Raw genomic sequence first — 21,389 nt, 5'->3', positions numbered from 1 at the left:
TCAAAGGAAAGCCAGGCTGAGGGCAGGAGTTTCTGGGAGTCCTTCTCTGAGCCCTCCTTAACTAACCCCAGAAAATAAACAGGTTTGTATTTTCTTCCTGACTCTCCCCAAATGAAAGCTCCTCTCCTGCTTCTTCCCAGCCCTCTTCTGTGTTGGGAACAAAGTGCAGATGGCTCTGATGCAGGTGTCCAGAGCACAAGCCTGAAGCTGCTGGCACAGCCACACTGCTGGAGTGTTGGCTGCCTGTGCCAGGCACTGCCTGACCACCACCATATGGTATCCCTTCCCAACCTGCAAGGGCAACTTCTAGCCTTGCCATGAGCTATGCCCAGCCTTCATCTGCTGCCCAGTGCAGACCTGACTTGCTCAGCAGTGAGGAGAGCCTGGCCCCAGTGTTTTGTTGTGCTGTGGTTTCATTTGCACACCAAATATTTGTCTTCCTTCTAAGAGTTGTTTCTTTTTTGGATTTTTTTTTTTTTGAGCCACCTCTCCACTTACTTATTTATCTTCCTCATGTTTAATGATTTGCAAGAGCATAGGCAGTCTGTGGGCTGGGAACCATGAGACAGTTTCCAAGCAGAGATGGAGTTCTGAGCTACTTTCTACGGTGAATAAATAAACAGCACGGAAAGGCTCCATTGTGTATATTCTGGGTTGCTATTTTCTTAACCCTGTCTCATTAAGATGGATGGAGGTTCTGCTGATTAGTAATTTGGCAAGTTCCTCTTTGTGTACACTCTGCACTTCTCACTAATGACTCTTTGCTTCAGTGGTTAACAAAAGAGACTTCCAAGGCAGTCAGTGCAAACACAGCCACGCACTTGGGGCACTGGGATGGAAACCCAAAGTTCTGGGGATGCTGTTTAGGGGAGGCAGGAGAGGAGAAGCTGCTGGTCATAAAACCCTTCCTGACACCCAAGTAATTCCGACCTGAGGACATTGGCTCTTTGATTTACACCCACAAGTGCAGAGCTGGCAGAGCCTGTAACAAAGTGACTCAGAGCCCTGGTGCGGCTCTTCCTAAAGCAGGTGGGGTGGAGACGACGCTGGCACTGCTACTGCCCGGATTTACAGCTGCCCATTAAAGTATGTTTACAAGCCTTTAGCAGAGCCTACACATCTGGTAAATCATTGATTGAACAAACAGCTCCTGCTGTCATGCTCCCTCTGTCAAAGTTTTCCACTACTACACTACCCAGCACAGAACCTTCTGCCCCAGACCCGTGGTGGCTGCCAGCCTGCGGGCAGCTGAGCGCTGCTGTGCCCGAGCAAGTAGCTGTGCCCCCACCCAGATGTGCACCTGCAGCCTGGGTTGTCACTAAGGTCTGATGCCACTGGACCCACACCTACACAAAACCCACATGCAGGTCTTTGGCACAGCCAGCTGATTCTGAGGGCATGGAAAGGGGCATTGACTGCACAGGGCAGAGTCCCAGCCAGCCACACAGTGGAGCAGAAAGCAGAGAGGAGGCTGCCCCTTGGGGCAGGCAGGAGAGGAGCCAGTCAGGGGCACCTTCCACCAGGCTGCTCTGATGGCATTCATACAGTCACAGAATGCAATAGGTTGGAAAGGACCCTCAAAGGGTGTCTTGTCCAGCCAGCAGGGACACCTCCAACTAGATCACATCAAGTTTGACCTGGAATGTCTCCAGGGACCAGACCTCAGCACTCAGCTTCTCCATAGTGGCCAGTGCCCAGCTGGCTACAGGCTGAGCTGGTGGGCAGAGCTCAACAGGGCCAGGAGCATCTGGAGACACTGCAGGCAGCCTGAGACCCAGAGCTTCACCAGCAGGTCCTAGATAAAGCCAGACCCGAGGACAACTATTCCCTGCCTGCAGCCACACCTCAGCCAAGTGACACACACAAGGCACCATCCCCCTCCCGGTAACTGATTGCTGCCAGATCCATCCTGGCACCACGAGCACACACCAAAAAGTGAAAACCAGGCCTGGCAGGGCCCCAGTTTTGTTACCCCAGCACAGGCATAGTGGAAGAAAAGCAGGATAGAGATGGGGCACAGTACCAAGAATGTGGGGGAAGCAGCATCTGTCCCTCCTGGCACTGGGGCAGTGCTGTGTCCAGACAGGACCTGTGCTGGACTCTTCACACAATTAACCAGGTTGGAAATATACCTCTGGGATGATTGAGTCCAACCTATCACCTAATCCTTCTAATTAACTAAATCATGGCACTAAGTGCCTCAGTCAGCCTCCTTTAAAAGACCTCCAGGGATGGTGACTCCACCACCTCCCTGGGCAGCCCATTCCAATGCCAATCACTCTCTGGGAAGAACTTCCTCCTAACATCCATCCAGAACCTGCCTTGGCACAACTTAAGGTTGAGTCCTCTTCTGTCCCTGGCTGCCTGGCAGCAGAGCCCAACCCCACCTGGCTACAGCCTCCCTGCAGGCAGCTGCAGGCAGCAATGAGCTCTGCCCTAAGCCTCCTCTGCTGCAGGCTGCACCCCCCCAGCTCCCTCAGCCTCTCCTCACAGGGCTGTGCTCCAGGCCCCTCCCCAGCCTTGCTGCCCTTCTCCAAACACCTTCCAGCAACTCAACATCTCTTTTCAATTGAGGAGCCCAGAACTGGACACAGGACTGAAGGTGTGGCCTGAGCAGTGCTGAGCACAGGGGCAGAAGGACTGGCCTGGTCCTGCTGGCCACACTACTCTTGATCCAGACCAGGATGCCATTGGCCTTCTTGGCCACCTGGGCACTGCTGGCTCATGTTCAGCTGTCAACCAGCACTCCCAGGTCCCTCTCTGTCTGGCTGCTCTCAGCCACTCTGTCCCCAGCCTGTAGCACTGCTTGAGGTTGTTGTGGCCAAAGTGCAGAACCTGGCACTTGGCCTTGTTAAAACTCCTGGCTGTGGAGTTGGTTGGACTGTGCCCATCTGTGCAGCCTGTCCAGGTCCCTCTGCAGAGCCCTCCTGCCCTCTAACAGATCCACACTTGCAATGGAAGAAAAATGCCATGTTTGATGTTTTTCCAAGCATGCCAGTGGCTGGGGGTGGGGAGCAGGACAAGCTGCCAGCCCCCTGCCATGGCTCATTGTGCTCCTGTGAGAGCATCTGGCCAGCTGTGCAGTCATCTGTGGCCAAGCCCTCGCTCCCCTGACCACAGAGCTGGGCAAAGGCCAAAGGGTAAAGGGCAAACCATGGGAGCAGAAACAAAGCCAGGTCAGCTCATTCATGCAGACCCTTTCAAGAGCTTTTGGGTGGCTGGACAGACAGACATGGGAGTGCAGGACCTGCTGGCCCTGTCTCAACCACTACAGGGACACACACAGGCTGCCAGGTCCCCAGGCAGCAGCTGAAAAGGAGCTGCAGGATCCTGCACTCACAGTGGGCTTTGAAGCAGAATGAGGCTGCAGGGACTGCTCCCAGCTCAAAGCAGAGCTCAGAAAAGCAGGTAGGAGAGTAAAACCCCAGCTCTGTGCAGGGCAAGGACAGCCCAGCCCTCCCCAGTCTGCAGGGCCAGTAGGGGCATCTGCCAGGGCTGGGGCAGCTGCAGATGGTGGAAGCCATCACATCAAGGCAGGGGAAATCACAGGAGAGCAAAGGCAGAAGGAGAGGAGAAGAATTCCTGAGAGCAAAGCACCCCCATTCCCCACCTCATGCTTACAGGCACTGGGTGACATGGGCCCCAGGAAAAGCCAGCACAGAGAACTGAGGCAGATGCTGTGCTGGGCTTGTTCAAACCACAGCCAGGACAAGCACAGCTTCAAACAACGTCAAAACAACCACCCCCAAATGCAGAGGGGTTTAGCTGTTAGCTATAACCTCTGCAGAGTGCCAGGGTGCAAACAGCTCAGGAGGGTGGGGGTGATGTGTGGCATCCTGTGGGGTCCTGTGGGGTTCTCTGGGGTTCCTGTAAAACTACTGCCAAGAAGAAACACAGCTCCTGAGTCTGAAAGAGAAGCACAGAGCCACAACAACGATTAAGGAAGTTGAACATTTTCCTTATGAGGACAGCCTGAGGGAGCTGGGGCTTGGAGAGGAGGAGATTAAGGGGTGTAAAGGTGAGTGCCAGGAGGCTGGAGCCAGGCTCTGCTGGGTGATGCCCAGTGACAGGACAAGGGGCAATGGGTGGAAGTTCAGGCATAGGAGGTTCCATGTGAACCTGAGGGAGGATGTTTTCACTGTGAGGGTGCCAGAGCCCTGGCACAGGCTGCCCAGGGTGGGTGTGGAGTCTCTCTCTCTGGAGATACTCAAGAACCATCCGGATGTAATCCTGGGTGATCTGCTCTGGGTGATCCTGCTCTGGCATGGGGGCTGGACCAGATGAGCTTTCGAGGTCCCTTCCAGCCCCTGATATTCTGTGACTCTGCTGAGCACACAAAAAAGAGGCTTTCCTACATGGTAGGTACCCCTGCCACTTTCCCTGGGCAGAGCCACAGGCCCTGCCCTGCTCCCTGCTGCCACCCCACACAGTGCCTTGGGTGCAATGTGCAGCAGTGCCTCAATGCCACTCCACCAGGCAACTTGGGAGTGTCCTCGAAGAGAAGGTCTTGCTTCAGCAGCTTCCTGAACAAAAACCTGTGAGCTCACCAGGGAAGAGACTGCAGGGCAGGAGCAGCCTTGCTCCTGTGCACTCTCTTTCAGGGGTGGGGAAATGTGGTGCCCTTGCCCCAAGGCAGCTGTACCTTGGGGTGGGGAAATGTGGTGGCTTTGCCCCAAGGCAGCTGTACCTTGAGGTGGGGAAATGTGGTGCCCTTGCCCTCAGGCAGCTGTACCTTGGGATGGGAAAATGTGGTGCCCTTGTCCCAAGGCAGCTGTACCTTGGGGTGGGGAAATGTGGTGCCCCTGCCCTCAGGCAGCTGTACCTTGGGATGGGAAAATGTGGTGCCCTTGTCCCAAGGCAGCTGTACCTTGGGGTGGGGAAATGTGGTGCCCTTGCCCTCAGGCAGCTGTACCTTGGGATGGGAAAATGTGGTGCCCTTGTCCCAAGGCAGCTGTACCTTGGGATGGGAAAATGTGGTGGCTTTGCCCCAAGGCAGCTCTACCTCAGGGTAGGAAAAGGAGGGGCTGGGCACTCTCCCTCCACCCCTATTGCACCCAGCTGGTGCCAGCTTCTGAGGGAGCCTGGGAGACAGTGGCTTGCAGTTGATTTCCCAGGGCACAACAGCCCCCGAGTGTCAGGTTTTTAACAGGCTGGCAGGGCAGTGGGAGGGAGGAGAGGGAAATCAGCCTTTTCCTTCCACCCATTAAAGAAAAAAAAAAAGGCATTTATGGAAGACTTTAAGAGCAATTTAAAGAAGAAGCTCTTCCCTCCCTGCCCCCCTCTCCAACTGCACTGTGCACGTTAAAGCCTTTGCAGAAGGGAATTAATTAAGGCAGGCAGCAGAGCCCAGAGCTGTGCAGCAGCCTCGTCCTCTGCACAATGGAGAGCCCACTTTTGGCCTCCCTTTCCCTAAGAAACACACACCCAGATTCCAACTACATCAACTTTCTTTTTCCTTTCCTTTTTTTTTTTTTTCTCTTCCTAACCTAATTCATTTTGGAGATTGATGGAGAAAAATCCATAACAAATATTTATGGCTTCCCAATAAAGAACTCTCCTCACAGGAGTCACAAAGAGCTCTGGCGAGTCTCAAGGTAACTTTCAGCGAGTTCCAAGAGGTCAGGGGCAGATTGGGATACTGAGTCCACAGTGTTCCAGCCTCCAGCTCATCTGTTTTGAATTATTGGCATTACTCAGTGGAGCAGCTCTCTCAATGGAGTAGCTGTGCTGGGAGCTCATGCCATACTTTATTTCTATGGTGGGAGAGAGGCTTCAGCAATTATTAGTTGTACTCTGTTGCAGCCAGCAAAAAAACACCTCACCAACCAACCCAACCAGCCCCCAGTGAGCATGGGTCAGTCCTGCTGGAGAAGGAAGGTGTCTGTGCCTGAGCAAGATCTGGGTGGGATGAGATTTGGGGCTGGATGTTGAGCATTTTGCTGCCAATTCAAATCTTACAATGACTGAATTGTGGAATGATGGAATTGGTTGGAAAAGCATCAGAGAATTGGTTGGGAAAGTCCTCTGAGATCATCCAGCCCAAGCATCAACCCAACACCTCCATGGTCACTAAACTCTGGCACCAAGTGCCATGGGCACAGGTTTCCTGAACACCTCCAGGGGTGGGGGCTCCAGCACCTTACTGGGCAATCCACCCTCAGGCCTGTTGAGATGCCCACAGGTGTGAGTGGGTCTGGTGCTGCCTACAAGGCACCTGTGCAGGCCAGGCTGGCACCAGGCAGAGCTCAGATCATAGCTGCAGATCATCCCTGCACAGATGGGGGCAGCTGGAACTCCCATTTAAAGGGATGTCAGTGGTGCCTAGGGAGATGCTGTAGCAAGAGAGTTGGTGTTGTTCAGCCTGGAGAAGGCTTCAGAGACATTATAGAGGTACTTAAAAGTGGCCTACGGGAAAGATGGGGAGGGGCTGCAGTGAGAAGATGAGGGACAACACTGAGAGAGGGCAGACTGAGACTGGAGATGAGGAAGAAATTCTGGACAGTGAGGCTGGGGAGATCCTGGCACAGGCTGCCCAGGGAGGTTGTGGATGCCCCCTCCCTGGAGGTGTTCAAGGCCAGGTTGGATGAAGTGCTGAGCAACCTGGGCTGGTGAGAGGTGTCCCTGCCCATGACAAGAGGTTGGCACTGGATGATCTTTAAGTTCCCTTCCAACTCAACTCACGCACAGTATCACAGCATTATCAGGGTTGGAAGAGACCTCACAGATCATCAAGTCCAACCCTTTAGCACAGAGCTCAAGGCCAGACCATGGCACCAAGTGCCACGTCCAGTCCTGCCTTGAACAGCTCCAGGGACGGCGACTCCACCACCTCCCCAGGCAGCCCATTCCAGTGTCCAATGACTCTCTCAGGGAAGAACTTTCTCCTCACCTCCAGCCTAAATCTCCCCTGGCACAGCCTGAGGCTGTGTCCTCTTGTTCTGGTGCTGGCCACCTGAGAGAAGAGAGCAACCTCCTCCTGGCCACAACCACCCCTCAGGTAGTTGCAGACAGCAATAAGGTCTGCCCTGAGCCTCCTCTTCTCCAGGCTAACCAATCCCAGCTCCCTCAGCCTCTCCTCGTAGGGCTGTGCTCAAGGCCTCTCCCCAGCCTCGTTGCCCTTCTCTGGACACGCTCAAGCATCTCAATGTCCCTCCTAAACTGGGGGGCCCAGAACTGAACACAGCACTCAAGGTGAGGTCTAACCAGTGCAGAGTCCAGGGGCAGAATGACCTCCCTGCTCCTGCTGGCCACACCATTGCTGATGCAGGCCAGGATGCCACTGGCTCTCTTGGCCACCTGGGCACACTGCTGGCTCATGTTCAGGCAGGTATCAATCAGCACCCCCAGATCCCTCTCTGTTTGGCTGCTCTCAGCCACTCCGACCCCAGCCTGTACCTCTGCATGGGGCAGACAAAGCCACAGCCAGCAGCCAGCCAGGGGCAGAGCCTGCCCCCATGGCACCACGTACCAGCGCACAGCCACCACCAAACCCCTGCACCCACTCGCCAGGAGGCGAGGGCAGGGCAGGCAGGCACCGAGCCCATCCCCACCTCAACTTCCTTAGCTCTTAATCAGCGGAGGGGCCGCGGGAGCCGGCGGCAGCGCCCTGCTGCTGCGCTGGGCACTGGCTCCTTTCAGGGCATTCAGCAGGCAGGGTCAGCTCTGTCTTCTGACCTGTGACCTGTCGCTTCCCTCCTCACCGTAATTATCTAACGCAGCGTTCGCCCTGCCAAGTACAATGAAACAATTTGTCACTTCAATTGTCTGTCAGTCAACACTGAGCCCTTTTCAAGAGGCCAACACATGTTTTTTGAGAGCTTGTCAGCAAGAGCTGTCTGGCCAGGCACAGAACCATGCAAAATGGAACCTTTGTTAATTCTGGGGGCTTAGAAAAGTAAATCCATTCACTTGGGTGGGTTTTTTTTTTTTCTTTGGTTGGGTTTTTTGGGGTCTTTTTTTTTTTTTAGTGTGGTTTTTCCTCCCCCCCCCTCCTCCTCTTCTTTCCAGGCCTTCAGTTTGGAATTTGCACAAGAAGCTGAAATCGCCTCTGATCCCTAAATGATTTGGTCAGAGGATTTGCATGAGGAAGCAGAAATTAATTATTCTTTTCTTGTCTTTTTATTTTCTGTAATTGTGGGTTTAGAAATGAGATTACATTCTACAGCAGCACGAGGGGCTGGGGGGGGGGGAGGGGGGGGAATTGCTTTGCATTTGTTTAGCTCCTTAGAGTTAAGATCACCTAATCGTTTCAAGCATTTCCTAAGATTCCCTCTCTCTCTCTCTCTCCTTTTTTTTCTCCTCCTTTAATGACCAAACAAAGATTGTGCTGCTTCCCGGGGAACTTTGCTGGCAGCTGAGCTCAGCAGTGGGAGCCAAGGGCTTATCCCCCTGCTGAAATGGTCTTCTTGCTGCTTTTGGCTTGCAGGGAACAAAAAATGCATCGCAGAGCTCCCGGGCTCGGGAGCCATGGTGGCTGGAGAAAGGAGGGAATGGATTCCCAGCAGTCCTGGAGTCCTGCATCCAGTTCTGGAGCCCCTGGGACAAGAGGGACGTGGAGATGCTGGAGAGTGTCCAGTGCAGGGCCAGGAGGATGCTCAGAGGCTGCAGCAGCTCTGCTGTGAGCACAGCCTGAAAGAGTTGGGGCTGTGCAGGCTGGAGCAGAGGAGGCTCCCAGGTGACCTTCTTGTGGCCTGCCAGGATCTGAAGGGGGCTACAAAAAAGCTGGGGAGGGACTTTTGAGGCTGTAAGGGAGTGGCAGGAGTGGGGGGAATGGAGCAGAGCTGGAGGTGGGGAGAGTGAGGCTGGAGGTGAGGAGGAAGTTGTTGAGCAGGAGAGTGGTGAGAGGCTGGCAGGGGTTGCCCAGGGAGGTGGTTGAGGCCCCATGGCTGGAGGTGTTTGAGGCCAGGCTGGCTGAGGCTGTGTGCAGCCTGCTCTAGGGTAGGGTGTCCCTGGGCATGGCAGGGGGCTTGGAACTGCCTGCTCCTTGTGGTCCCTTCCAACCCTGACTGATTCTGTGATTCTAAGATGCTGGTTGCTCAAGGCATGCAGCTGAGCAGCATGAGGTGGAGCAGAACAGGGGTGCCAGCTTGGGCATCTCAGTGGGTTCAGTGCCCTGGGTTGGACATCGGAGCTGGGAGAGTCACCCCAACACAAGAGGACTTCAAGGGAAGCAAAGCCTGTGGTGTGTGGCAGTGCCAGGCCAGCTCTTGGCTGTGTGAACCAGTAGAGGGTCTGGCTCTTGGGCAGAAGCTGCATGACACAGTTCCAGGACAAAGTAGCTGCACCCTTCACGTGGCCTGGGGGGAAGCAGCTCTCCACTGGACCCTGCACCCTGCCCAGCAAAGCTGTTTTCCATTGGGGAAGTTTCCACAGCTTTTAGGTTTTGTACAGTCACAACAAAACTGACAGCCTGAAGAGCACAAACTGGTGAACAAAAACTCTTTTTTGGTGCTATTTAGAGCTCTTTTTAGTTTTCCTTCTTGAAGCAGCATCCTCTGAAATCCCTACTTCATCTCTTAATATTGGTGTGGGATCTTAGTCCTAAATATTTCACACGAGGTAGATGCCTCCATTCTCAGGTATTCATAATTTAACAGCCATGGGGAAGCTCCTGTTGTGGGCAGACATGGATGGACTACTTGGTTTGAAAGCACTGCAGAAATGCAGCAGATGGCCCCTACTGGATTACAAATGCCCTGAGTGAAAACCTCTCCAGATCTGGCTTCCCTGAACACCACTACCTAAACCTAATTCAAACCATTCAGGCAGCCCTGGCTCAGAATCTTTCAAGCTTATAAAATGAAACAAATTGGCTCTGCAAGCCTATCTCTCAATCTAGGTTATGCCTGTAAACTTGATTTGTCCTCCTGGATCCATACTGCATTAGGTGGCCTGAAAGCTTCTTTGTTTCAAAGACCTTCTTCTGTCTCCTCCATGAGCCTCCAGTCTCTGCCTTTGGTCACAACAGGCTGCAGAACCCTGCTCATTAATAGCAAGGACCTGGTGGCCCTCCAGCACCTCAGCTTTGCCTGCAGAAGAGTGGAACCCTGCAGGTCCACAGCATGCAGGACCCTCCCTGAGCAGCCCTCAGGGGGCAGAAGGTCCTGGGAGCACCCAGCACAAAACATCTTGGAATCACAGAATGGTTTGGGTTGGAAGGGACTTCAAAGATCACCCAGTTCCAACCCCCTGCCATGGGCAGGGACACCTCCTACTAGAGGAAGTTGTTCAAAGCCTCATCCAACCTGGCCTTGGACATCTCCAGGGAGAAGTCATCCACAGCCTCTCTGGGCAACCTGTGCCAGTGTCTTCCCACCCTCCCCGTCCAGAATTTCCTCCTCATCTCCAGCCTCAGTCCCCCCCTCTTCCAGCTCAAAGCCATTGCCCCTCATCCTGGCACTACAAGCCCTTGTAAAAAGCTCTTCCCCTGTGTAGCAGGAACCTCCATGGGAACAGGAAGCCAGGCTGAGGGCACAGAGGGACTGAGCTGGGGGCTCAGGCAGGCAACCCCTGCCCTGCTACCTGGCCTTCCCCCACAGCAGCCACCAGCTGGGGGTTTCCTATGGCCTGTGCCGAGCTTGTTTGTTCAAGCAAACCCATTAGGTGTTTATTAGCCTTCATTATGGAGTGCTAGAGGGTTAATTAGTTCAGGCTGTTCCTAGAGGAGGGGGCAAGATCAGCAGCAGCTGAATATCCAGGTTCTTAGGGCAACCACCACTTAGTCTGCTCTCCTTCGTTTCCTTCCTCCCCCTTCCCTTTATCTCTTCCCTGAGCAAATTAGGAATGTCATTATCACCTCTGCAAACTGCTCAGCACAGGACATTGTGCCTGGGGCACAGCAGGCAGAGGTGCCCAGCTCCTCTGGAGGCAGCAGTTAGGGCATGGGGTGGCAGCTTGGGTCTGCTGCCTACTGTGGTGGTTGAGAGGCCATGCTCAGGGTGAGGGAAGGGATTCTGTCCCTCTCTTCTCATGAGACTCCACCTGGAGCACTGCCAGAGCAGGACCATACAAACCAGCTCGGGTCACACAGGAACACATCCAGACAGACCTTGAAAGGCCCCAGAGAAGGAGACTCCACAGCCTCTCTGGGCAGCCTGTGCTAGGGCTCAGTGACCCTTACAGTCAAGAGGTGGAATCTCCTTTGCTGCAGCTTCCATCCATTGCTGCATGTCCTGTCCCAGGCAGCAGTGAGCAGAGCCTGTCCCCCCACCCCGACCCCCAGCCCTCAGATAGTTATTAACATTGATTCAATCCCCTCTCAGTCTTCTCTCCTCCAGACTAAGCAGCCCCAGGGCCCTCAGCCTCTCCTCATCAGGCAGTGTTCCAGTCCCCTTTATCACCCTCATAGCTCTCCGCTGGACCTTCTCCAGCAGATCTCTGTCCCTCTTCAACTGGGGAGCCCAAAAGTGAACACAGAACTCAAGATGAAGTCTCATCAGGGCAGAGTAGAGGGGGAGGAGAACCTCCCTTAAGCTTAAGGCTCCAGGGAGACCTTAGAGCTGCCTTCCAGAAGAGTACAGCAGAGCTGGAGAGAGACTTTTGACAAGGGCTGGAAGTGACAAGATGAGGGACAATGGCTTTGAGCTGAGAGAGGGGAAACTTGAGAGTGGAGATGAGGACTAAACCCAGTCCTCACCCAAAAGGGAGGCTGTAGATCCCTCCCTGGCAATGGAGAGTCCTGTCCCAACCAGAGTCTTGCTGCTGGGTGACCCCTCCTAGCTGTTAACGCCTCTTGCTGCTCCATCGGCCTTGAATTCTCCTTGGCCATCAAAAGTCCTCTTGCAGAGGCAGGACAATGCTGCCCCAGCCCCTGGTGTGCTGTGAATGAGCAGCCTGGCTCTGGCAGTGTGCACAGGGAGACTGCAAACGCTGATGGAAGCCTTACAAACTCCCAGGCTGGGCCCCCCAGCTCTCTCCCACCATGCTCAGTACATGACCAGTGAGGGATGGTGGTATCCACCCTTGCTGCATGCATCCTCTCCCTTCCCAGCCTTCCAGCCACCCTACAGCAGCTTCAACTGCGAGAGCAAAAAGACAAAGGTCAAATGCAAACGGAAAAGGTATCTTTAAAAATGTGTTGGGCTGCTTCCTTTCCACCCAGACAACCACACCCCTGTCTGCCACCCCTCTGCATATTCACTCCTTAGCCTAGCAGCCACTGCTGGGACTCATCTGCCCACAACACACTGACTTCAGGTGCAAGAGGGGCTGCTCTGAAAAGAGATTTCTATAGCCCTTGTGATGGGAGGAGCAAACCTTATCAGTGTTTTAGCAACAGAAAACGAGAAACTTAGCAGAAGAGCACAATGAAGGAACCCTGACAGACCCAGCTCTGGCAAGCAGGTACAAGGTAACAATGGCTGTGGCCTCTGCATAATTCTTTCTGCTCCACAGAATTGTGAAAAAACAGACGTTTCCACTTAAAAGACACTCTGTGATCTTTAGGTGGATTCCCCTGGGGAGGTGCAGCTTCCCCAGAGGAGTCACAGCTGCAGCCCCACGAGGGCTTTGAAGAGGGATTCCCTGGAGGGTGGGCATAAGGCATTAGCATTTCCCATTTACTCTCTAGAAAAGGTCATCTCTGCCCCCAGATCCAGCTGCCTCTGTCCCATACCTGGGGAGCTGCTGCAAGGAAGAGAGAATTGGATCTGCACACCACCGGGGCAGGGCTCACTGTGTCCTCCCTCTCTGATGCGCTCATCCAGGTCCAGGGGATGCCTCCCAGCTGGCTCAGCAGCCTCGGGTGCAGGCTGTGTGGGAAGCAGGTCAGGCCCTCTGCTCTGCCACTGACCCAGTGCAGACAGAGCGTGGCCCACGCCAGCATGTCTGCACCCGAGTTCATTCCTCCTTGGCAGGCCTGGGAACTCTTCTCCTGGAGGTCAGCTCCTAAACAGAAGCCTCACCAGACTGAGATGGCACAGCTGCAGGAAACAAATAAACTGCATGTCCCAAATTCTTTGCCTCCCTTTAACTTTTTGGTTTTTTTGTCCACCAAGTGCTGGTTTCCAATAATTGTTCAAATAAACATGTCCCTGATGAGCCAACTTCTGCAGCTTGGAACAGCAACTTCTCATCTTCTGCCATTTCACAACTTCCAGATGAAGGGAAAAGATTCCCAGGAATGCTGAAGGCAAGAGATCCATCTGCACAAGTCAGAGTTAGGAGCAAGGATTAGACAGGAAGGATCCAACCAAGCCCTGTTTCCTCATTCTGGCACTGCCAGAGGAGCTCAAGCTCCTGCAGCACTTCTGTGAAGTGCTTCATTAATTAACACAGACATACACTAAACAGCTCACTGACAGCTTGTGCAGCAAGCCTTGCTCCTTGCCTCTCCTGTGTGACCTCAGAAAACACTCACCAAGGGCTGTGCTGGCTCCAGCCCCAGCTCAGTAACTGTGCCCATAATTAGTCTCTCTTATTTTTAATAATCCCACGGGCACAGCTTGCCATAAAGCCCTCAGAAATCTTCAATTAGTTGTATCCTTCTGCAGCTGCCCTGCTTTCTGAATTAGCTGAAAGGCTGCTGTCATCTCTCAGCAGTTGCTGTGGCACTCGTTAAGCTGCGCAGGAATATTCCACCTCCCAGAACGGTAGGAGCTGGAAGGGACCTCTGAAGGTGGAGGCAGGGGACAAGAGCAGCTCGGGGTGGCTGGCAGGCTCTGTAGGGTGTGGGGATCAGCAGCGCCATCCTCCGCCGCACACGGAGCTGCCTGCCAGGCAGCTGCATCCCATCTCACAGCATCCCTCAGAGGAGAGCAGGGAAGCCACAAAGCTCTGCCTGGCGGCTGGCGGCGGTCTCCAGGCAGAGGTGCTTTTCATGGAATCAACCAGGTTGGAAGAGACCTCTAAGATCATCCAGTCCAACCTAGCACCCAGCCCTATCCAGTCAACCAGACCATGGCACCAAGTGCCTCATCCAGGCTTTGCTTGAACACCTCCAGCGACGCTGCCTCCACCACCTCCCTGGGCAGCCCATTCCAATGCCAATCACTCTCTCTGTGAAGAACTTCCTCCTAACCTCCAGCCTCGACTTTCCCCGGCACAACTTGAGGCTGTGTCCCTCACTGCTCTGCCAACAACGCTCTCAGCTTTTCCTTAGCCGCACGGCCTCTGCCCTCGCCTGCGCCCTGCAGCAGCCACACTCCGAGGTCAAAGGTTTGCGGGCCTGGAAACGATCCTAAGTTTACCAGCAGCAGGATCACCTGGAATGCTGCTGTGGGACTGCTGCTGCGTTCCAGCGGCTCGAATCCCTGAGGAAGCCCCGGGGACTCACACCCAGCAAGGGAGGCTGCTTCCCGCAGGCTACCGCAGCCCCGCGGGGCTCCTTCTGCCCGCGCCACCAGGAACACGAGCAGGCCGGGAAGGCTCGGGGGCCGCAAACTCTCAGATAAGCAACGGAGGAGGAGAAACGCGTAGAGGAAGGGACACCATCCCGGCAGCCGCTCAGCTCCCGCCCGCACGGAGCGGCGGCGCTGCGGGGCCCGGCGGAGCGCCGCGGATCGGAGCCGTGGGGGGGGGGCACCAAGCTACGGCCGCAGCCAATGGGAGGCGAGGGGCGGGGCGCATGCGCAGGAGGGGGCGCGGCCCCCATCGCCCGGCGGCGCATGCGCAGTGCCGTTCCCCGTGGCTCGGCGCGTGCGCCAGGCGGCACTTCCGCCCTCCCCCCTGCCCGGACCTGTCCCGACGGTTTTGCGACAGCCGTAAGTGAGCGGCGGCGCCCGGCCCGGCCGAGCGGTGTGGGCGGCGGCGGCGGCGGCGGCGCCATGAGGCCGCAGCAGGCGCCCGTGTCGGGAAAGGTGTTCATCCAGCGCGACTACAGCGGCGGGACGCGGTGTCAGTTCCAGAGCAAGTTCCCGGCTGAACTGGAGAACAGGGTAAGGCAGGGCGGTCCCCCGACGCGCCGCTCGGGAACGGTGCCTGCCGCCGCCTCGCCGCCGCCTCGCCGCGGCCGCTGGGCCTGGGAGCTCGCTCTGTGCGCGGCAGTAGGCAAAAGCTGGACCTCGCAGACCCTTGAGGGTGAGGGCCTGCGGACGGGGACCGGCTGTCTCCCGGGTGGCGTTCCCGAGTGACTGAGCAGGCTGGTGTGGCCTTGAGCCCAGTCTGCGTCTGGAGCGGGTGGCAGATCTGCACACACCGCCGGTCCTCGCCGAACGCCGTCCTTTAAGCGCAGGAGGGAGGGAGATTTTCTCACCCCTGCCCACCGTGGGAGCAGTTTGCACTCCGGCACGCCCCAAAGGTGCTAAGTTAAGGTCTTGGCTCTGTCAGTTTCCGACACGTAGGGCTTTCTGATCCTCTCTTTTTGCCACAGCCCTATGCATAGTGTGAGAGAGGAATGATGCACGCCAAAGGGTGCTAAACTAAGGTCTTGTCTCTGTTTCAGACACGTAGGGCTTTCTGATCCTCTCTTTTTGCTGCAGCCCTATGCATAGTGTGAGAGAGGAATGATGCACGCCAAAGGGTGATAAACTAAGGTCTTGTCTCTGTTTCAGACACGTAGGGCTTTCTGATCCTCTCTTTTTGCCACAGCCCTATGCATAGTGTGAGAGAGGAATGATGCACGCCAAAGGGTGATAAACTAAGGTCTTGTCTCTGTTTCAGACACGTAGGGCTTTCTGATCCTCTCTTTTTGCCACAGCCCTATGCATAGTGTGAGAGAGGAATGATGCACGCCAAAGGGTGATAAACTAAGGTCTTGTCTCTGTTTCAGACACATAGGGCTTTCTGATCCTCTCTTTGTGTTCCAGCCCTATGCATAGTGTGAGAGAGGAATGATGCACGCCAAAGGGTGATAAACTAAGGTCTTGTCTCTGTTTCAGACACATAGGGCTTTCTGATCCTCTCTTTGTGTTCCAGCCCTATGCATAGTGTGAGAGAGGAATGATTTCGAATTTTAGAGGCAATATTCTCCTTTGGGATATTGCTTTGTTTGTTTATTAGTTTCCTTCAAAGCATTGTTTGCTGTCCAAATGGCATTTTTTGATCAACTGTGGTAAGCAAATACTTGTAGTTTGTGTTGAAAAGCCACGTGAAATAGGAGTTAAATCCTCTCTAGTCGATGTTTCTGCAGTGCTGGTGTTTTGTGCTTTCTTCAGTCCTGAGGAAAGCAGCTGTCTGCTGTAGCAGGGAGCAGAATGTGTTCATTATGTCTGTGAGAATAAAGCCTGCCCTGTTGTGCTGCTGTGTGTGAACGTTGTTTTCTCTTGTGGAGCCCAGCCAGCTCTGCTGAGCCTCTTCAGCAGCCTCACAAGTGCCATCTCAAGTACTTTTATTTCATTTAATGCTGGCAGATGTAATATCTTCAGCTGATAACAACCCAAACGCTCCGTGCTAATGCCTTTTCTTTTACTCACTGCAGTCCCCTTCCTGTTTCTTTGTTTTGATTTGTGTTGTTTTGATGGGAGCTTGTCTGACCAGCACTGCAGCAGCAGCAAGGCGCTGCTGATACTGAGTTAGCTCTGTCAAGCCACTGAGAAATTCATAGAATCATAGAATCAACCAGGTTGGAAGAGACCTCCAAGATCATCCAGTCCAACCTATCACCCAGCCCTATCCAGTCAACTAGACCATGGCACCGAGTGCCTCATCCAGTCTTTTCTTGAAGACCTCAAGGGACAATGCCTCCACCACCTCCCTGGACAGCCCATTCCAAAGGGAATTGTTCTTCTTTATCTAGCAGAACTCTTTCTGTGTGAATTAAGCTTCCTCCCCAGCCCCAAATGAATTGCACCTTGGTTCAGTTATGTGAGTTCAATCATTTTCTGTTCACATCGTGTTGGAATTCAGACCTGGCAGATACTTTATTAGCAAACTACAGGTGCGTGGTTCAAAGAGTCCTTCAGACTTTGGCTCTGCACACAGTGGCTGCCAAGTGTAGAAGTGCAAGCAAGCCACAAGTGAAGGTAGAGGTGTGAGGGTGTTGGTCAGTTTTGAAATGTGCAGGGTGTGGCAGCCAGATTTGGCTTCTCTTGCAGATTGACAGGCAGCAGTTTGAGGAGACTGTCCGGACGCTCAATAACCTCTATGCAGAAGCTGAAAAACTTGGGGGCCAATCTTACCTTGAAGGGTGTCTCGCCTGCCTGACTGCCTACACCATCTTCTTGTGCATGGAAACACATTATGAAAAGGTACCTTGCTTGTGTTTGCCTTGTTGTATGGAAGGCAGGAGGTCTCACAGGCTTCACTCAAAAGCCTGGATCTGTAGATCCAGATCTGTAGATCCAGATCTGTAGACTCTGAATCATAGAATGGTTTAGGTTGGAAAGGACCTCAAAGCTCAGCCAGTTCCAACCTCCAGCCATAGGCAGGGAAACTTCCTACTAGAACAGGTTCCTCAAGGCCTCGTCCAGTCTGGCCTTGGACACCTCCAGGGAGGGAGCATTCACAGCCTCCCTGAGGAGCTCACTGCAGAGTGAGCATCAGACTTGTTTGCAGTCAGTTCGAGGAACATAACGGTTGCTTGTACTTCACAGGAGTCATGTGAGTTCTGTCTTTAGTTGTATGTTAGGTTCTCATGTTGCTGTGTTTGATATTCCTGGGGCTCTCACTCCAGTGTAGGGAGACCTGCTGAAAGAAGTGAGACTTCTGTGCTGTTCTCTTAACAGGTTCTAAAGAAAATTGCCAAGTTCATTCAGGAACAGAACGAGAAGATCTATGCTCCTCAGGGCCTCCTTCTGACAGACCCCATTGAAAGAGGACTAAGAGTTGTATCCTTCTGTGGTTTCTTAAGACTGTCCTATGGTTTGTCCATTTGTGATGTCTCCGTGGGGCACCCTCTGGCTGTGCTCAGTCTGTAGTGTGGCAGAATACTTAGTCCTGTTCCGTGCTCTCTGCCCATTTTAGTAGGTTAAGTTTTGTCACGTCAAAAGACAATGAGGATGCAGTATTGGAATCCATCCTTTGACACTTCCTGGGACAGGCAGCATGTCTAGACAGTACTCAGAGCACTTCAGATGCCTCCTCTGTTTCAGGGACCTCTGAAAATGCAGTTTGTCCAATCAGAGAAAAGTGACCAGCCTAACAGGATAGGAGTTGAGGATGTAAAAGCAGGACGTGGCTGTTGGCTAATCTGTTCAGTCTCAGCTCAGGTTCTGGTGAAGATTTCCCCACATGACAGCACTGTAGGTTGATCCCAGCCTAGCTCTTGGCTCTAGCATGGCTTTTTTATAACTGCTCTGGCCTGCAGTACACCATCTCTTAGCTGTGCTGCTGCATTTGCTTTGCAGTGCTGAAACTAACCTCGAAACAGCAGCTGTGAAGCAAGAAAGACCAAAGGTTCTGATGTCTTCATGTTTATTTCTGCCTTTTGTTTGTTCTCATACTCTTTTTACAGTGTGTTCCCTAACAGCTTCTCTGTGCAGATCGAAATTACCATTTATGAAGACAGAGGTATGACCAGTGGAAGATAAAACTGTGGAGTCTCAGGTACCTATTAACCTTCTACCAGACCAGATCTCAGTCTCTTTTCTCTCATACTGAGACAGAACATTTACCCCACCACTGTATCATAGTGGTTCACACCAAAGTCTGTTCATGTAAGTCTTGTCTGGAGTCACTTTTCTAGGTAGAAGTGTCACAGACTGGTCTGGGTTGGAAGTGACCTCCAAAGGTCATCCAGTCCAACCCCTCTGCAGTCAGCAGGGACATCCTCAACTAGATCAAGATGCCCAGAGGCCTGTTGAGCCTCACCTTGAATATCCCCAGGGATGGGCCTCTGACCACCTCCCTGAGCAACCTGTTCCAGAGTTCCACCACCCTCATGGTGCAGAACTTGTTTCTCCCATCCAATCTAAATCTGCTCTGCTCTAGTTTGAAGCCATTGTCCCTGTCCTGTCACTGCAGGCCTTTGCAAACAATCTCTCTTCACCCTTCTGGTAGCCCACTTCAGGTACTGGAAGGTCACTGTTGGGTCTCCCTGGAGCCTTCTCTCCTCCAGGCTGAACAACCCTAGCTCCTTCAATCTGTCTTCCTAGCAGAGGTGCTTCAACCTCCTGATGATTTTTGTGGCCCTCCTCTGGACCAATCAATATTTGGCATTATGCCACTGGGTGTTAACCCAGGTCAGGGGATAGCAGCTTTGCCTCTACAGAAATTCAGGTCCTGATTGTGTAAACGTGCACCACCATAAAGCTTTGTGCAGGGCTTGGCTGGGCTTATTTCTAACAATGTGAAACTTCTTTTCTAGCAGATAGCTCAACAGTGGACTTGCTGTATCAAAGTTCCCCTACCTCCTACTTTAGAGCATCATTCCTCTCTCTGCTGCCAGATCCACAGTGCCATCTACAACAAGGACTAATTCCTAAAACTGCTCCACGTGGGGTGACCCAGCCTGGCCAGCATCCATTTTGTGGCAAACTTCCCAGCAGTGACATCACTTTGTAGGTTTTGGGGGCTATTTTTTTGAGCAAAAGCAGAAGTGATAAAGCTACGTGAAAGAAACAGAGCACTTCACCCAGCAGAAGCCTAGATTTAGTCACATAAGTGCAGTGCTGTTCCTCCCTAGTTCATAAACACTTCTGCCCATCAGTTGGGCTTTGCAAAGCTGCAAGTCAGAGTTGGGAATTTTTCCAGGAATGAGACCTTCCCTCTAGTTCAGCACTGGAGTGAGGGGATGCAGTGCCCCCTGCCTTGGGAGAAGCAGCTCCAGGCAAGGAGCAGATTCTGGGTGAAATTCAAAGGGCAAAGTGTTCCTTGTTTTAACGTTGTGGTTGTTCCTGGAAGAGGCAGGAATAGCTGGACTTGAATACTGGTGTTTCTTTTTCTACTACTGTATCTGTGCTGTTGTTGCATCTGTCAATGCTCACCAGGAGAGGGGAGTCTACTCACTCAGAAAACAGTACAATAGTACAATAAAATGGATGCTGAACCAATAAATACAACAATTCCTATCCTACTCTGATGAATATGTGAAGTGTAAAACTATTGTTTCTTTATGGATTTGTTAGATATAATTTATAGAGAAACCAAACCAACCCATCCTGATTTGACAAACTGTTGGATATTGTGCAAGATGGTTTCTTGCTTCTCTCTGCTGGCACACTATTGAAAAGCAGAACTGTGCGTTAATTACTCTTCCCCTATGCATCAACATTCCTCAGCAGTACCTGCAAAAGTAAAGTTCCTACAAACCAAACTGGCTTAATATTTTCCTCTCTTGTATCCTTTCCCCTCCTCAAAGCAAGGATGTCCTCCTGGCTTGCTTAGGTTCTGAGCATCACTGTCTAGTTGCAGAAGGAAGTCACGACTTCAGAAAACGAAGATGACTTAACACAGAACAGAGGTGTTCTGGCTGTTGGCATTGCTGTAGGTGCTAATACTGGATCTGAAATTCCAGGCTTGTGACTCAGCCACCAATTTCTCTCTTTTTCTTTGTTTTTTTTTTTCCTTTTATTTTCCTTGGAGATTTAGTATTTTAATTGTATAAAACTTTGTCTTTTTGTTGTTTGTTTTAGTTTTGTTTGGTTGGGTTGTTTTTTTTTCTAAGCTGTAACAGTGTTTACCTTTCCAATCTGTTGCAATATTGGCAGAAGTACTAATGGATTAGTAAACCTTTTCTTAAACTGTGTCTGTGTTGTATTTGATAGGGCTATGAAGATGCTCAGAGGGCTGGAGCACCTTTGCTAAGAGGACAGGCTACAAGAGTTGGGCCTCTGCAGCCTGGAGAAGAGAAGGCTTCGAGATCTTACAGTGGCCTTCCAGTATCTGAAAGAGGCCTACAGGAAGGCTGGGAAGGGACTATTAACAAGGTCTTGTAATAAGGCAGGACAAGGGGTAGTGGGTTTAAACTGTCAGAGGGGAGATGCATACTGGATGTTAGGAAAGGGTTCTTTACACTGAGGATGGTGAGACACTGGCACAGGTTGCCCAGAGAGGTTGTGGCTGCTCCCTCCCTGGAGGAGTTCAAAGCCAGGTTGGATGAGGCCTTGAGCGACCTGTTCCAGTGGGAGCTGTCCCTGCCTATGTCGGGGGGGGGTTGGAACTGGCTGAGCTTCGGGGTCCCATCCAACCTAAACCATGCTACGATTCTACGGCAGCCTTGCCTTGCGTTCAGCAGCGCGCTCCCGGAGGGGAGGGGGTTTACTCCTGCAGCGGAAAGGTCCTGGTTGCGAAAAGAGCTAAGCACCCTTTCAAGGTCCGTTTCTGAAGCCGCACTCGCTTTAATCGCTTTATAGTTTTGTTTTTCAGCGGCGTTCCGCAGCTCGGAGCGCACAGACTCTGCCCGCGGCCGCCAAGCTCTGCCGCCATGCTCCGCCGCCTGCGCAGTGGAGGGCAAGGCGTGGCCTGGGGGGCAGGGCGTGGCCTATGGGGAAGGCGTGGCCTGGGGGGCAGGGCGTGGCCTGGTGGCAGGGCGTCTGCGCACTGGAGCTGCTCCTCGTTGCGCCTGCGCAGAGAGG

The 21,389-nt window shown here is 53.1% G+C and overlaps 1 protein-coding gene across 2 annotated transcripts; it reads left to right on the top strand.

The window, feature by feature from the left end:
* The first annotated feature begins 14,690 nt into the window (after positions 1-14,690).
* GOLGA7 (golgin A7) lies at positions 14,691-20,128 on the top strand. Of its 2 annotated transcripts, none has more exons than XM_064175757.1 (5): positions 14,691-14,873; positions 16,971-17,123; positions 17,601-17,702; positions 18,357-18,420; positions 19,184-20,128. In XM_064175757.1, the coding sequence occupies exons 1-4, from the start codon at positions 14,763-14,765 to the stop codon at positions 18,402-18,404; spliced, it is 414 nt and encodes a 137-aa protein (XP_064031827.1). In that variant the 5' UTR covers positions 14,691-14,762; the 3' UTR covers positions 18,405-18,420; positions 19,184-20,128. The 2 variants fall into 2 exon arrangements, with proteins under 2 accessions (XP_064031827.1, XP_064031826.1); XM_064175756.1 differs by having other exon boundaries at positions 19,181-20,128.
* Positions 20,129-21,389: the final 1,261 nt, after the last annotated feature.

Source organism: Pogoniulus pusillus, chromosome 42, assembly GCF_015220805.1.
Source record: "Pogoniulus pusillus isolate bPogPus1 chromosome 42, bPogPus1.pri, whole genome shotgun sequence".
In the NCBI taxonomy this organism is placed as follows: domain Eukaryota; kingdom Metazoa; phylum Chordata; class Aves; order Piciformes; family Lybiidae; genus Pogoniulus; species Pogoniulus pusillus.
The sequence above is the reverse complement of the archived record's forward strand: the minus strand, read 5'-3'. Positions and strand labels throughout refer to the sequence as shown.

Coding starts and splice junctions, on each gene's coding strand:
- GOLGA7 (XM_064175757.1), top strand. CDS start 14,763: ATGAGGCCGCAGCAGGCGCCCGTGTCGGGAAAGGTGTTCATCCAGCGC. Junction 14,874..16,970: donor CGGCTGAACTGGAGAACAGG/GTAAGGCAGGGC, acceptor CTTCTCTTGCAG/ATTGACAGGCAGCAGTTTGA. Junction 17,703..18,356: donor TTGAAAGAGGACTAAGAGTT/GTATCCTTCTGT, acceptor TTCTCTGTGCAG/ATCGAAATTACCATTTATGA.